The sequence below is a fragment of the Pteropus vampyrus genome, unplaced genomic scaffold, assembly GCF_000151845.1.
Source record: "Pteropus vampyrus isolate Shadow unplaced genomic scaffold, Pvam_2.0 Scaffold20, whole genome shotgun sequence".
Taxonomy (NCBI): domain Eukaryota; kingdom Metazoa; phylum Chordata; class Mammalia; order Chiroptera; family Pteropodidae; genus Pteropus; species Pteropus vampyrus.
The window spans coordinates 6,263,138-6,277,346 of NW_011888801.1; the positions used below are offsets into that span (position 1 = coordinate 6,263,138).

Sequence of the window (14,209 nt, forward strand, 5' to 3'; positions counted from 1 at the left end):
GCAGAGTGCCATAGATCTGGACCACAGCCAGCCCTTTGCTGAGCTGATCTAAAGGCATGAGACAGTTCAGTCCTGGAGTTAAAGAGAAAAAGGGTGTCTGTGCAGCCGGAATTTAATCTCATTCATCGTGGAGGCAGGACTTAGTGAGGCAAAATTGGGAGCTGGCAGATGGAAGCAGGGTTACGGTTCAGTGACAGGAAAGCTTGGCCTAAGGGTTCAGACGAAGGAAGATGGTCGAGCTAACTGTCAGGAAGCAGCTCAGACGACAGCTTGAATAACACAGGTTTGAACCACACAGATCAATTGAAAACCTGCTTTAAAGTGGACCCACGCAGTTCCAGCTTGCGTTGTTCAAGGGTCAGCTATACTTTCATAGACAGGAAGCTATTCTGACCATCATACTCCACAACTGTGTTGAATGACTTGCCTTTTCATTAAGGAGACATTGAGCCAGGGTGAGCTTGGGGACCCTGGGGTGTTCAGGACTTGGTGCTCAGAGGTACCCAATTGTTTGACTACTCGGGTCCTTGTCTGAAGGCTCTGAGGACAAGCAAACTGGAAAGGGCAAGAGAGCTCTAGACTGTTAGATTTTTGTAGCTTGGGCATCACTGTCCTGTTTGTTACAGGCCACAGAGGTCAGCACCACAGTACCAGGTCTGAGTTGGGGCCTGTGCCTCTAAGCAAGGCCCTTGACCCCTCAAGCCACTGGGCATATGGTGGCACTATAGGGTCAGGCCACTATAGCCCTACGGTGTCCCCGAGAGTGATGGTGGTCAGAAAGAGTCCTGAGTAGCCATGTCTTGGGTAGAGCTTTGGGGTTTGTGGAGCAGTGTTTGGACTGGCTCCCTGTTCAGTCCTGCCACGGAGATGTACGTGGATGCTGTCCTCACCACCACACAGGTGCACAGAGCGCTGCACAGAAGGCCAAGGGAGGCCAGCCCAGGGCAGGAAGGGGCTCGGGCCTATGGCCAAGCAGCAGGACCCCTTCCTGGTCCCTGCAGTGACCCAGACCTGCTGCCAACAAACGTTTCTGTCTTCCACTCCCACATTTTTAATGAGTGGTTAAAAAAGCCATTTGTGATTAGCACATTGTCTGTATGCAAATCAGTTCTGCAAAGGTAATTAAAAGCCTAATAAATCTTGTTTACACTCTTAATTTGATTACAGTCAAAACCCACAATTGCTGGGGAAGATTCTGAGACCAAGGGGTGCCATCCATCCTCTTTCTCTCTGAGGGGTTTGCGGCCCACAGAGGAGAGGCTCCTGGGCAGGGCCCTGGTGCCCCCCTCAATCCTGGGTAGGGCCCTTGTGCTCCCCTTTATAGCAGATTGGGGCACAGGCCCTGGAGCCAGGCTGCCAGGTGTCAAGTTTCAGCTCCACCATATTCTAGCTGGGCGATTCTGGGGCAGTTTCATAACCTCCCTGCCTCAGTTTCCTCTTCTGCGGAAGTGGAAAAACAGCAGTGCAGGACTTAAAACATGCTTATCACCAGGCCTGGCCCGCAGGGAGCCCCATAGACTAGTCTTTATTCTCTCAGCCTCAGCCTGGTGCTGTCCAACTCTGATGTGGTCATTTGTGGTCAGGCAGCAAAGAAGAGGTCAGTCAGGACTGACCCCCTAGTCTTCTCCTTCCCTTGGTCGTACCACACCACCTTCACTGCTTTCATTTATAGTTGTTTTTTGCAGTTTATAATCGATTCTTCTTGCACCCAGAAAATTTTTTTAAGAAAACACGAAAACAGTGAAAGAGGGGTTGAAGGACCCCAAAACCCTGCTCCATCAGTTCCAGATTGCCAAGATGCACGGATCTTTCCCTTCCTTCTTACTGAAAAAATTTAAAAACTCTCCAATATGCAGTTAGCTACACAAGTTCCTCTCTAAGTTTCACCGCAGGGAGGAAAGGAAGCAGGCCCTAGTCTTTGTGATGATGGTGATCACTGTTAATGGGTCCCCTAAATTAAAGAGGGTGGGAGCTGCTGCTCCTCACTGGCTTGTGTTTCATTAGTGGTAACACTACAGGCTTGCGCTGAGATGGGACCAATATAGCCGGATCAGGGAAATTCATTAGGGTCTGACAATACCCTTGATCAGAATTCGTTCTTTCTCTCAGATAAAGTGGCCGTTAGAAGTGCAATGAATGTCTATAGACACTGACACAGAAGCTGCCTAGGAACCAAGAATCACCCCGCCGTCTTTCTGGGCTTTACTCATTTTCTCACATTGAGCAAACATCGGTCACTGCCTGTGGAGCTTGCACACAGACATGTCTACTCTAATGCAATATGAAGAGCTCTTCATAAAATATATGAAAAATGTGCTGAGAGAACCAAGGAAAATGCCGTAGGAGAGTCACAAAAAGGAGAATCCATACTAGGTTTTGAAGTATAGGTAGGAGTTCACTAGCTCGAGAAGGGTGGACAAAGGAACACTGAGGAAAGCCTCGGAGGCTTAGAAGATATGTTCAGTAGGCACGAACGATAACAACACCCTGTCCCATTGATCTCATATTTGCAAAACTTCTAAACACCATCATTGTATCATCAAGTAAATATGGGCACCTACATGGTAATCAGGCTCTGGAAATGGAAACGTGTAAATACAGTTGAGCAGGGGCTCTCTGCCAGGCACTGCACTCAATTTTTCCTATATTTATGTATTTCATCCTAAGAGAGTGTTAGTCCCCATTTTATAGTTAAGAAAGTTGAGATTTGACTTAAGCAGCATGTCCCAGATCATAGAAATCATCAATGGCAGAGCCAAGACTCCCCAAAGAGTCTAAGTTGAGAGCCCGGATGGCTAAGCACTGTTCTGCAAGGCCTCCCTCTGCCATTTGAATATTACTGTCAAAATTGTTTCATCGGAGTTCAGGCCAAAGCTAGTGATTTAATGTAGAAAGTGTTTTATTCCTGGGACACTATTTGAGTTTTCTCTGCAGCTGGTCTTTGAGGCTAGACCTTATCCTCTGTCCCTTTATGCTGGGTGGATTCCCAAAGACAACTTCCCTGAGGACCCCCAAGAAACTGTACCACTTCTGGAATTCTTGTGGGCTCCTGAGTCACCTTTGTAGCCTGTGCTCCCTTGTGTTACAACCATCTTTGTACACGGAAATGCTACCTAATCAGACCCTGAGCTCCTTGAGATGGTGGAGTGTGGTCATGCCCACCTGGCAAGCTACCCTGATGAGCTCTAGGAAGCACCCTGTGAGCCTCAGCTCCTGAGAGATGCTTCTTTTGAGCCCACTTACAGGGATTAAACAAGTTCTTAGATGAGTCACTTCACACAGTTGCTTGCATCTAGAAGCCACTCAGTAAATCATAACAACAGCATCCATAACAGCAGTCCACAGTTTTAGGGTGCCCGAGGTGTGCTGGACATTTTGCCTTACACATGTGAGCTCACTTAATCCTCATGACAACTTCTGAGAGAAGGGCTGTTATCGTCCCCATTTTACAGATGAGGACACAGAGTGAGTAGTGGCTTCATTAGCTTCCCTCTGTCTCTCTCCCTGGAGGACAAGACCTCCCTCCCACTCCCTGGGTGCTAGTGCCCGTGTAGTCACAAGCACACCGTAGGTAGTCTACAATCAGAATTAATGCATGGACACATTCATTCATTCTCAGACAGCCCTCTGAGGATAAGCACGTAGAGGTGCTGTTTCTCTCTGGCAGTTTGGTTAGCAAAGGTTCCTGAGCCCTGAAGGTGTGTGAAGGCACAAGGAGCCTAAGAATTTGGGGCTTCTAGGGCAGAAGGAAAGAGGCAGGAAGGCTCATTCAGACCCCAGGAACATGAGGAACAAGTGGACTTGAGGCCAATGCACATGGCAAGGCCTTCCTGGAGGAAGTAGCCTTTAGAGGAGGAGCCTGGAAAGGATGAGCGGCATTTTTCAGGGTGAGGATGAAGCATCCCAGGCTGAGAAGAGGTGCAGAGGTGGGAAAGCAGCTGCCTCCATGGTAGATTGGCAGGAGAACACCAATGAGATTCCAAGCAGCTTCTGGCACAGGTGCCTCAGTAGGTGGAACAGGGTTCTTGGGGGCAGTTCTGGCTGGACAGGACTGAGGCTAGGGGCAGCTTATGGCCTGAGTCCAGGTTATGCTAGATAGAGGGTGTACAGAGCTGGGCAGGATTACTAAGAGTGGGATTCTCAGATCCCAGGGGCTCTGGCCTCCCTCTGCACTGCAGCCAGGTAGGATGCACAAGAGAAGAAAAGTAGTTCCCAGTGGGCAGCCCTGAAATGCCGGGGGCCTCTGACCTGGGCTAAGCTTATCTGGTGATTAAATAGTGCTTGCCAGAGGAAAGAGGCCTCAGGACAACCACCACAGGGCCCTAGGTCTTGTCTTCATCACCCTGGGTCCCCTCCCACCTTGGTGGAGCCCAGAAGCCTGGCTTGTCCCTCCTTAATCCTTGGGCACAGGGAGCCGGGCAGGCCCCCAGTGGTGATGTCTGAGTCTGGGCAGAGGCATCGGCAAGGCTGACTGCCACGCCTGCGGGGGCGAGAGCCTTCACTGCTACAGCAGGAGCTGTCTCCCCAGGAGATGAGTCACAGCCCTGTCGGTGCGGCTGCCACTTCTGCTTCTACAGCAGGTGCAAATGGAGGCAAGCAAGCCCCGAGACCGCCCCTATGTGTGCGTGCCCATCTCTTCCCCCACACGTGCATAGCAGCATGCCAGCAGGCCCATGTCCATGCACACAGAGGTGTCCCACATCCCATGCCGGTGCGCACCTGCTCTCTGGGGTAAGCCTTCCAGCCAGACGGTGGGTTGCCCGGTTTGAGAACATTGGTTAAGTTTGCTTCTCACTGAGTCTGAGGTGGAGGGGGCAAAACAGGAAAGAGCTGGTTTCCGCCCACAGGCCCACCCACGGAGCGGCAGGCAGTTGGAGCTTGTGGGCCTGTGAAGTATCCTGGTGAGCCGGGGCCTCCCCGCCTGAGGTGGTGAGGCAGCAGCTGCTGGCCCCCAGGACTCAGGAGGGGCCCTGCTGGGCTCTGGGGGCTCCCAGGGGACTTTACTTCCTGAGTCTGCCAGGCATCAGAAGCGGTCATCAGCCTGCAGGGTTGATGGGAGCTTGTGGGGCAGTTCTGGGAAGAGAGGACTGGCTTCAGTTGCTGGGAGTCCTGGGTTCAGTCCACCTGCACCTAGGACAAGACAAGAGAGCGGCTGTAGAGGGGTCTCCTCCTCCTTGTTGTTTAGAACCGTAGCCTGTAGGGCTTCCCTTCCAGCTCTGGCATGCCAGCCCCAGGTCCCTGGTGACCTCCCGGGAGAGCAGAGGTTCTTCCATCCCAGCTGCACTGAGTTGCAGGCTCATTTCTTAATTTTCCTGTGCTCCTCTGCCCCACCCAAATGCAGAGTGTCAGTTGCCTGTCACCTTTGGCCTCTGCCTCTGGGCCACGCCCCCTTTCCGATGACCCATGATCTTGTCTGGCTGGCAGGGGCCGGGCAGAAGGGCTGGGTTCCCTGAGGACAGCTCCTCTCCCCTCAGTGCTACGCCTGCTGTTTTCCCCCAGAAGTCATGAGTAATGCTAAAGTCTGTGTCGCTTTCCAGTTGAGACAGCTTTTTTGTCCGCATTCTCCTCTTGGAGCCACATCGGGCTTATGCTGCCGGGGCCAGTGTTGTTCAAACCTAGGGGCCAGTGTTGTTCAAACCTACCTGACCCACACTAAATACATGTATTAAACCATGACCCAGGGCTCACATATATTTGTGTATGTAGAAATCAAGACGTAAGTTCAAGGATAATATCCTCACTATGTGATCACACTTGATTGCTTTTTTCCCCTACCCCACCCCACCCCCCGTCATGCTACTTTGATGCCATGACCTCATACTTCATGACCAGTATCTTGAAAACACTGAGGGTGGAGGGTAAGGTACAATTCTTACGCCCATTTTTGCAGATGAGGGGACCGAGTACAGTCAGGCCTGGGAACTTGCACCAGGGCCCTGAACCAGGAAGGGGCAGGTCTAGGACTTGTATCCAGGGTATCAAAAAAAGCCAGGGTAAGAGGTAAAGGTAGTGGAGTGGGGTTGCTCTTATACCAGGGGGTTGGGGCAGGCCCTTCCAGTGACTTCTGAGCAGAGACAGGAAGGAAGCCAGCGGATGGCCAGGCTTCCTTCAGAGGATATACAGGCAAAGGGAGAACCAGTATGGCCACACAGTGACATGATTCTGCCCTTCAGTCTGCCCACTTCTTCAGGGTACCTACCAGACTCGACTCGCTTTGCTGAGGGCGCTGCCCAGCAAGGAGCAAGCACAAGATCCAGGCCCCCAGCTCCCCTCTGTGTCTGTGGTGCAGGACCGGCCTCCCTCCTAGAAGTCCTGATCTGGGCTGGTTCCCAACACCCCCACTCCCAGTCTCCCCAGCCTCTAGGGCCTGCACTGACTTCTCGACTGGGGTACGAGGTCTCCAGGCATGAGTGAAGATCTGTGCCCTCTGTTAACTTCTTGTGATGAAGGCACAAGCCTGACAGAGGCACGAGATGCTCTCCTACTATGCCTCCCTCCTCCAGAGTGCCTCTATCCCCACCACCACCTCGGCCCTCCGGTACCCAGCAGTGCTGCTTTGCAGGCCTCACCCCCAGTGGGATGCCGTGGGCCCAGGTGGGACCACAGATGTGGGCACTCTGCTTTTCTGCCCTTTCTGAGGCGGTGTCTGGGATTTTCTCTCGGCTTTAGAGTAGAGTCTGCAGGGACAAGGCAGCCCCAACCCAGCACACCTAGGGACCAGGACTCCGCCAGCCCCTTTTGGAGCTGTGCTCTGGTCCTCACCCTGGAGTCTGCTGGACCTCATTCTCCACCTTCACCCCAGCAACTGACAGGAAGCCATTATTGAGCATTTATTGTGTGCAGGGGAGGGTAAGTCCTGGCTTCTGATGTTTGGGGATTCCTCAGGAGATATCACACCAAACAAGGTGGGTACTGCTGGGCTAGCAAGGCAACTGGGAAGACATGAGAACAACTAGGGGAGCCCTGGGAGAGTTCGGAGCGAAGGCAGGAAACAAAGTGGGGTGGGATCAAGGTAAATCATTCTGCGGTGTGAGTTTGGACTCTGCCTTGTGAACAGTCGTGCCATTGATGATCTCTGATTGTGCCCAGTGTATTAGGTGCTGGAGGCAGCTTAGCTGGGCAAGGATGCACACAAGAGACTGGGGTGGGAGCAGGGACGCAGTACAGTAGGCAGGCAGGCCTGTACCTGTGACCTGGAGTTGGGAAGAAAGAGTAACAGAAGGAAGCTCCTTCCAAAGGCCAAATCGGCCGAGCTGGGTGGCCAACCTGCCGTGAAGGGTTGGGAGGAAGTGGGAAGAGCCAATGCTCTGACTAGGGCCCTTCCAACCTTTTCTGAGAAGTTCGGAGGGGAAGCTGATGCTGGGGAACAAGAGCTCTTTCCGGAGAGCCACTTTGAGTCAGAGCGTGGTTGAAAGAGAAGCTTAGAGGGGCCTGCGGGTCTTGTTTTTCCACCTTGGTAGCATGGCCTGTGGACTGTGGGCTGTGGTGAGAGGACAGCTATGGGGGTGGCACCTCTGCAGTGACAGGGGGAAAGATGGTCACTCTTGAACAGTCTGTCACCATGCGAGCCACACCTGCGTTGGGCACTGTGCCGGGCCCGGTGGATCTAGAACTGCCTAGGCTTGGTTGGGAGCTGCAGAGCATTGTGGGGTGATGGGGCATGTCCCATCTGAGTCGTCTGCAGACCCTGAGGACTCTCCTCTGTTTCCCTCTGCAGTGATGGGTCTTTCCCCTATGACCCTGTCCCTTGGCAGCAGAACACCAACCAGCCTCCCGGCTCCCTCTCTGTGGTCACTACAGTTTGGGGAGTGACCAACACATCCCAGAGCCAGGTAAGAGCCTGTACTGCTCCCAGCCACAGCCCCTCCCAGGCAGGACCATCCCTCAAGCCCTGGGGCCTCCAGGTCACCATGCCATGCCAGCCTTCCTTGCCCTCCCAGGCTCTGCCCAGCCGAAAGGACCAACACTCAGGGCATACCCAACTGTGGACACGCCTCCACCTAGGATGGGTCTGAACCTGCCTCTGGAGGGCAGCAGCTGGCCCCCGGGCATGGCCCCATCCTAGTGCCTTTTTGGGGGAATGGTTTTCATCTGATGGACAGACAGTAAGGGGTTCTTCCCCAACCCACCTTTACTTTGGTTGGATAAACAGAAGAACTTTCTGCGTGTTAATGGCCTCAGGTCTTCAACATAAGGAGGTCTTTGACCCTGGATGACTTGGGTCAGATTTCAGCAAAATATTGAGCCTAAACGTGTGACAGGCCCATAGTCAACCCTCCGTCCCACTTTTGTGCCTTCCTCTTTCCTCCACTCCTTCCCCCTCCCCCACAATTCCGCCGGGCCTCTGCCACAGCCACAAGGAAGGCTCAGGGCTAGTTGCTACCCAGGAGGGAATCATTGGGTTTACTTGTGGTCTCATGCCACAGAGACCCCTCAGCCAGGATCCTGCTGCCCTCCATTGCTGGCAAGTCTCCTTCTCTTTGCCTTCACAAAGCAGCTACACAGGGCCTCTGTGTAGCTGACCCTGTGGGTGTCCAGGCCCCTTGAAGGGATGGAGGGTTCAGAGGTCCGGTGCTTTCCTGCCTGCTGCTCGGTGCAGGCCCAGCCTCACCTCATTCTGCCACAGGCTGAGGTTCTCCCATCTATGCTGCTTCCAGGCTGGGTTTCCCCTTCCCATCGTTTGTACACTCCAGGAACAATGAATGCGGCCCCTTGTTTTCCTTTTCCTCTGTCGTCTTCCTCGTTTCACTCCACTGCCCGCCCCCACCCCCCCCCCCCCCCCCCCCCCCTCCCTTCTTTTTCTACTCCATGATATTTGGGGTACCTGCTTGGGTGACAACCACTCTCTCTGCCAACAGGTCCTTGGGAATCCTATGGCCAATGCCAACAACCCCATGAATCCAGGCGGTAACCCCATGGCTTCAGGCATGACCACCAGCAACCCCGGTCTCAACTCCCCCCAGTTTGCCGGGCAGCAGCAACAGTTCTCAGCCAAGGCTGGCCCTGCGCAGCCCTACATCCAGCAGAGCATGTACGGCCGGCCCAACTACCCTGGCAGCGGGGGCTTCGGGGCCAGGTGAGCAGGGCTGGCCAAGGCAGCAGCCTTCAGAAGCGGTGGATAGCCCTGCTCTTCTCCCCAGTCCAGGCAGAAGAGTCTGACTTATATCCCAGCTTCCTGGCCTGCGAAGTATGGGCAATCCCCGGCACTTCTGTCATCCTCAGTTGTCTCATTAGTTGAAGGGACACAGTCATCCACCATTCTTGGAGCCCGTGCTCCCCAGCACTACAGCAGCTGGGTGGTGGTTGACAGCCGTCAGGCCCATGGTGATAGAAGGATACCATTCCTCAAAATGACCCTTCTCCTCGTCTCTTTATAAGTCAGAAGACACTGAGAGAGCCGAATCAGGGGAGTTCAAGAGAAGCTCTAGATGGAGGAAGATCAGCCCTGCCATGCTGGTTATGGAGGCATAGCTATGCAGAGGCTGAGAATCCCCTGATTCAAGAAGAAGGGAGGAAGGGCAGGGAACTGCAGCAAGGCACTCTGGAGATGTGGGTGGGGCAGAGATGCCCATGCCTCCTCTTGCCATTCTGCTCAGTCCAAGACCACTTCTTTGGCCTCACCCCTCCCCCAGGGCTGACCGAAGCCCTGCCAGGTGTCAGCAAAGCAGGGCTTGGCTCGGTGGTTAAACACAGTTGCCAGGCACATCTGGAGCTGCATCCCCAGCCTGCCATTCACCTCTGGAGACATGGGCATGTTGCTCAGGTTCTCTAAAATTCGGGGTCCTCCTCCAGAAGATGGGCTGAGCGGGGCAGCTGAGGTACGGTGGTTTGGTGAACATGAGAGTGAGCACTGGCCAGCACCCAGCCAGGTCTCCAGGAACACAGCGGCTCAGTAATCACCAAGTGGCTTGAAATGGCTGTCAACCCAGAGGAGGCCCCTGTCCCCTCTGGGCTCTGAGTCTAGACACCTCCCTCATCTGTGAGCTGGGAGAAGGAAGGCCTAGAATGGCCTCATCCTCTTTCAGCCCAAGGCTTGCTGTGGGTTCATCTTTAGATTCGGGTCAGTCTAACTCTTTCCTTCTCTCCCTCGCAGTTACCCTGGGGGTCCTAATGCTCCTGCAGGCATGGGCATCCCTCCGCACACCAGGCCGCCCGCTGACTTCACTCAGCCGGCGGCCGCTGCAGCAGCAGCTGCAGTGGCAGCAGCGGCAGCCACAGCCACGGCCACGGCCACGGCCACTGTGGCAGCCTTGCAGGAGACGCAGAATAAGGATATAAACCAGTATGGACCGGTAAGGGCCCCGCTAGTCCTGGTCCAGCCTCACCCAGCCAGCCAGGCAGACAGCCCCTGAGAAATCAGAGTCGGGATGTTGGTGCCTGTGGGGCCACATGTGCTGAGGGAACTGATGGGGTCAGGGTACCTTTGGGGTTTTTTGGAAGCACATGGAGGTTGTGTGTTAGGATGTGGGTGCGTCTGCGGTTGGGTGTGGTGTCGGGGACGTGTTTGGGTGCCTGTGTTTGTTCTGCGTGGGTCGGAGGCTCCCGTGTGTCTGCATATGGGAAGAGATTCCATATTGCTCTCTGGGCCCCTATTCACCGAAGACTGGACCCAATGTCTAAAATAGCCTTGTCACCAGTCTGTCCCCTGGGTGACCTCTGAAGGCCAGTGTTCTCCTAGTCAGCCTGTCTGTGAATTCCGCCCAGGACTTAGCTTCAGGAGGCAGAGGTGGAAGCTGGGGCCACATCAGACTTCGTGGGTGGAGGGTGTATCTCCACTGGCCAAGGACCAAGGGCGGGGCCAGGGCTACCAGGAAAGGGGCTCCTGCCTCCATCCTCATCCACCTCCATCCTCCCATGCCCCTCCCCGCCCCTGCACCCTCTTCCCCATTTCCTGCCTGCCTCCCTGGAAATGCTGCCTGTGCATTGGAGTGACTGCTCCCCACCTCCTAACACTTCTCGGGCTGCATCTTTCCTGTGCGGCCTGCAGAGGGCAGCACTGAGCCCTGGAGTCTGGCAGCCCTTGGGGGCCTGGGCACCAGTCGCATCCACACAGGAAAGTGCCCACCACCACCACCCCGAGCCTCCCACCTCCCCACCCTTCCCTCCTTGCACTTTCAATGCATGTGGCATTTTATTCTTTTTTTTTTTTTTTTTTCTTCTTCTCCCGTTGAAGGTCTGTTCCTCTTTCCAGATGGGTCCCACCCAGGCGTATAACAGCCAATTCATGAACCAGCCCGGGCCTCGGGGGCCTGCCTCCATGGGGGGCAGCATGAACCCTGCAAGCATGGCGGCTGGCATGACACCCTCGGGAATGAGTGGCCCTCCCATGGGCATGAATCAGCCCCGGCCACCTGGCATCAGCCCCTTTGGCACACATGGGCAGCGGATGCCCCAGCAGACCTACCCGGGCCCCCGGCCCCAGTCCCTTCCCATTCAGAGCATAAAGAGGCCATACCCAGGAGAGGTGAGTGTGACAACAGGCAGGTGGTGGGTAGGGTGGGAGGAGGGAAGATCCTGGGTGCTTGAAGGTGAGGGGATGTGGGCAGTAACTTAAAAGGGCATGGATCAATCTTTGGAAAACCTGGGTCAAAAGCTAGAACCTGAGGAACCAAGTGCTCCTGGGTTAGGACAGGCTCTGCTATTTCCCAGCTGGAAGGCCTTGAGTAAGTCACATCACCTCCCTGATGCTCAGCTTTTTATTTATAAAAGGCAATGACACTCTAACCTATCTCCTAGGGCTGCTTGGGGGACTTCAGTAAGGAAACATACGTGAAGCTCTTCACCCTGGGCTAGTGTGGGTGGGCACTTAGCAAGTGGTAGCCACTATTAGTGTTATCTTTTGTGTCAGCACAAACACTAGCTGGGTCACTTTGGTCACCCGCACAAGGGCTTCTCCACTTCTCTCCAAGAGTTAGAGATGAGACAAAATCCTGTGAATATCTAAATGCTAGGCACATCGGAGAAGTGTTTGGAAGGCAGACAGCGTGTTTCTTGGGGTTTGTCTCTGTCAACAATCAACTGCTCTGTCAGGAGGAATGCTGCCTCTCAGGCTGCCCAGCCAGCTCAGCCAAGGTATCAGTGAAGATTTAGGGAAGTAAAATCCACACTTCCTGCCCTCCAGGAGCCAAGACTTCAGCAGGAAGGATAAGGTCTAAGCAGCAACCCACGATAGAAAGATGCACAGCAGGTGTATGGAATTCCACATGAGGTCAGAGAAGGAGGACTTCCTGGAGGGGTTGTCACAGGGCCTTCAGTGAGCACTCTGGAAATGAGTTGGCAGCAAGTGGCCTGCCTGGGACAGCTGCAGAAGACACAGGGACCCTAGGATTCTGACCTGGTGCACACTGCTCTCGGGAAGACTGCCTTGATTTCTCACCTGGACAAAGCCCCTTCCTGAGCATTTTTCCCAGTGCTCTGCATACACGCCTGTTCTCAGATGGGCTTCACTCCCTTTGTGTCAGAACTGTGGCCTTCAGCTTGGGCTCACTCACAGTGGCTCTAAAGCTCAAAGACCTTAAGTTCCTTGAAGATCTGAGATTCTCCTCAGCATCCACCCTAGCTCGGGCCAGAAGGTAGCTTGGCCACTGGGGAAGATGTCCTGAATCCGGGAGGGGCGAGATCAGGGACCTCCACAATCACTCAGGAAGCTGGATCAAGGCCTGACAGTCCTTCATGTTGGCACCAGTTCAGGGAGGGGCCAGAGAAGGAAATTGGCTCCTGAGATCCTGGCTGTTCTCAGAGGACCTTGAGCTGTTGGCTTCACTTCCATGTGCAGCCCCCATGTGAGTTCTCCGCCCTCTCTCAGCCCCTTCTGTGTTCAAACTCCCGTCGTCCCCATTGGTTGGGCTATAGATGCATCTGTAGTCCAGCCAGCGGGGCTGCTGGCACCCAAGGGGGCATTCACAGAAAAGGCAGTGGGATTCCTGGTCATTAGCCTGACATCAACCCTGCACCAACAGCAGTGTCATGCTCCCTGGCTTGCCACAGCAGGGCACACCAAAGGCTCTCGATTATTTTTACTAAACCATCTACCCAGCTACAAAAGGCCTGACTCTGGGCTGTGATGTTGGGTGGTCACAGCCTGTGAGGCCTGACCCTATCCAGGGAGACTAGCCTCCCCTCGCAATGGCATGCTCATAGAATCTTTCAATTGTTGGACCCTTAGGATGAGGGCTGGAGTCAGGTCACCTGGTCCCTCACAGGACCTCCTTCTCTAGTGTGGTGGGCAGGCCCCAGCCTCCACTTCCACTCCTCCAGAGATGTGGTGGGGACCTCACTGTCACACAGAGCAGCCATCATGTCGCAACACTGTGAGTTGGACAAAGTTCTTCGGCACTGACACAGAAATCTCCCATCCTCAGGGTCTTCTTTTATTCATTGAACAAGTATTTTGCCCTCAGGACCTTCCTTCATTCCTTGAGCAAGTATTTATTGAGGGCCTGTTCTGTGCAGACACTGGGACAAAGCCACCTTCCGGACCTCTGAGACCAGATGGCGAGAAAGACAGCTAATAGACAATAAGTTTCAACAGACAGGGAAGAAGAAGCCACTGACCTCTCAGGACATAATGGCCTGGGGTGTCTGGGAGGCACGTGGCCCTGATGGTCTCTTGATCTTACACGTGGTAGCTAGAAGGTGGAGACCAGCATGAGCAGAAGTGGCATTGTCACCTTGTAGATCTCCAAGGACAGTGACCCTGCCCTTCCCCTTCCTGGAGCTTTCGCCTCTTCTCTCAAGTGCCTCTTCCTAAAGGGGTTGTCTTGGCCCCTCAGCAGCCTGGTTCTCCTGACATCTGCATGGAGGGTCCAGAACTGAAAATCGGTGTGTCCTGCATAGTGCAGAGTACAGGGACTGTGCCTTCCAGAGTTGGCTTCAGAATTCGGGTCGGTGCAGGGAGGGTCACCTTTCTGTAGGCACATCCTGTCATCTTCATTCCCTGTCACATACCAAGCACTAGAAGAGCTACAAAGGGGACTTTAGAATCGGGTCTCCCTCACAATGGCATGAGCAAGGGGCTCTGAAAGTACCTCCCGGGATTCATGGGGCGTGGTGCTTTGAGAAAGACAACTTTGAACAAGATGGGCAGAATGTAATGTGTCTGGATGTCTGGTCAAGAAAGGGCTTCTGGCATCATCTGCTTTAGCCTCTCTCCAGGTGGGGAGGGCATTTTGTGGGTAGGAATCAGCGGAGACAAAGAGGAGGTGAGGCA

At 54.2% G+C, this 14,209-nt stretch overlaps 1 protein-coding gene across 1 annotated transcript in view; it reads left to right on the forward strand.

The window, feature by feature from the left end:
- The window catches only part of ZMIZ1 (zinc finger MIZ-type containing 1), a 248,191-nt gene that overhangs the window by 213,345 nt on the left and 20,637 nt on the right, over positions 1-14,209 (forward strand). Inside the window, exons 9-12 of the mRNA XM_023527991.1 lie at positions 7,718-7,832; positions 8,859-9,076; positions 10,094-10,292; positions 11,192-11,491. Of these exons, the coding sequence (XP_023383759.1) occupies positions 7,718-7,832; positions 8,859-9,076; positions 10,094-10,292; positions 11,192-11,491 (832 nt within the window). The remainder of the gene's footprint in view (positions 1-7,717; positions 7,833-8,858; positions 9,077-10,093; positions 10,293-11,191; positions 11,492-14,209) is intronic.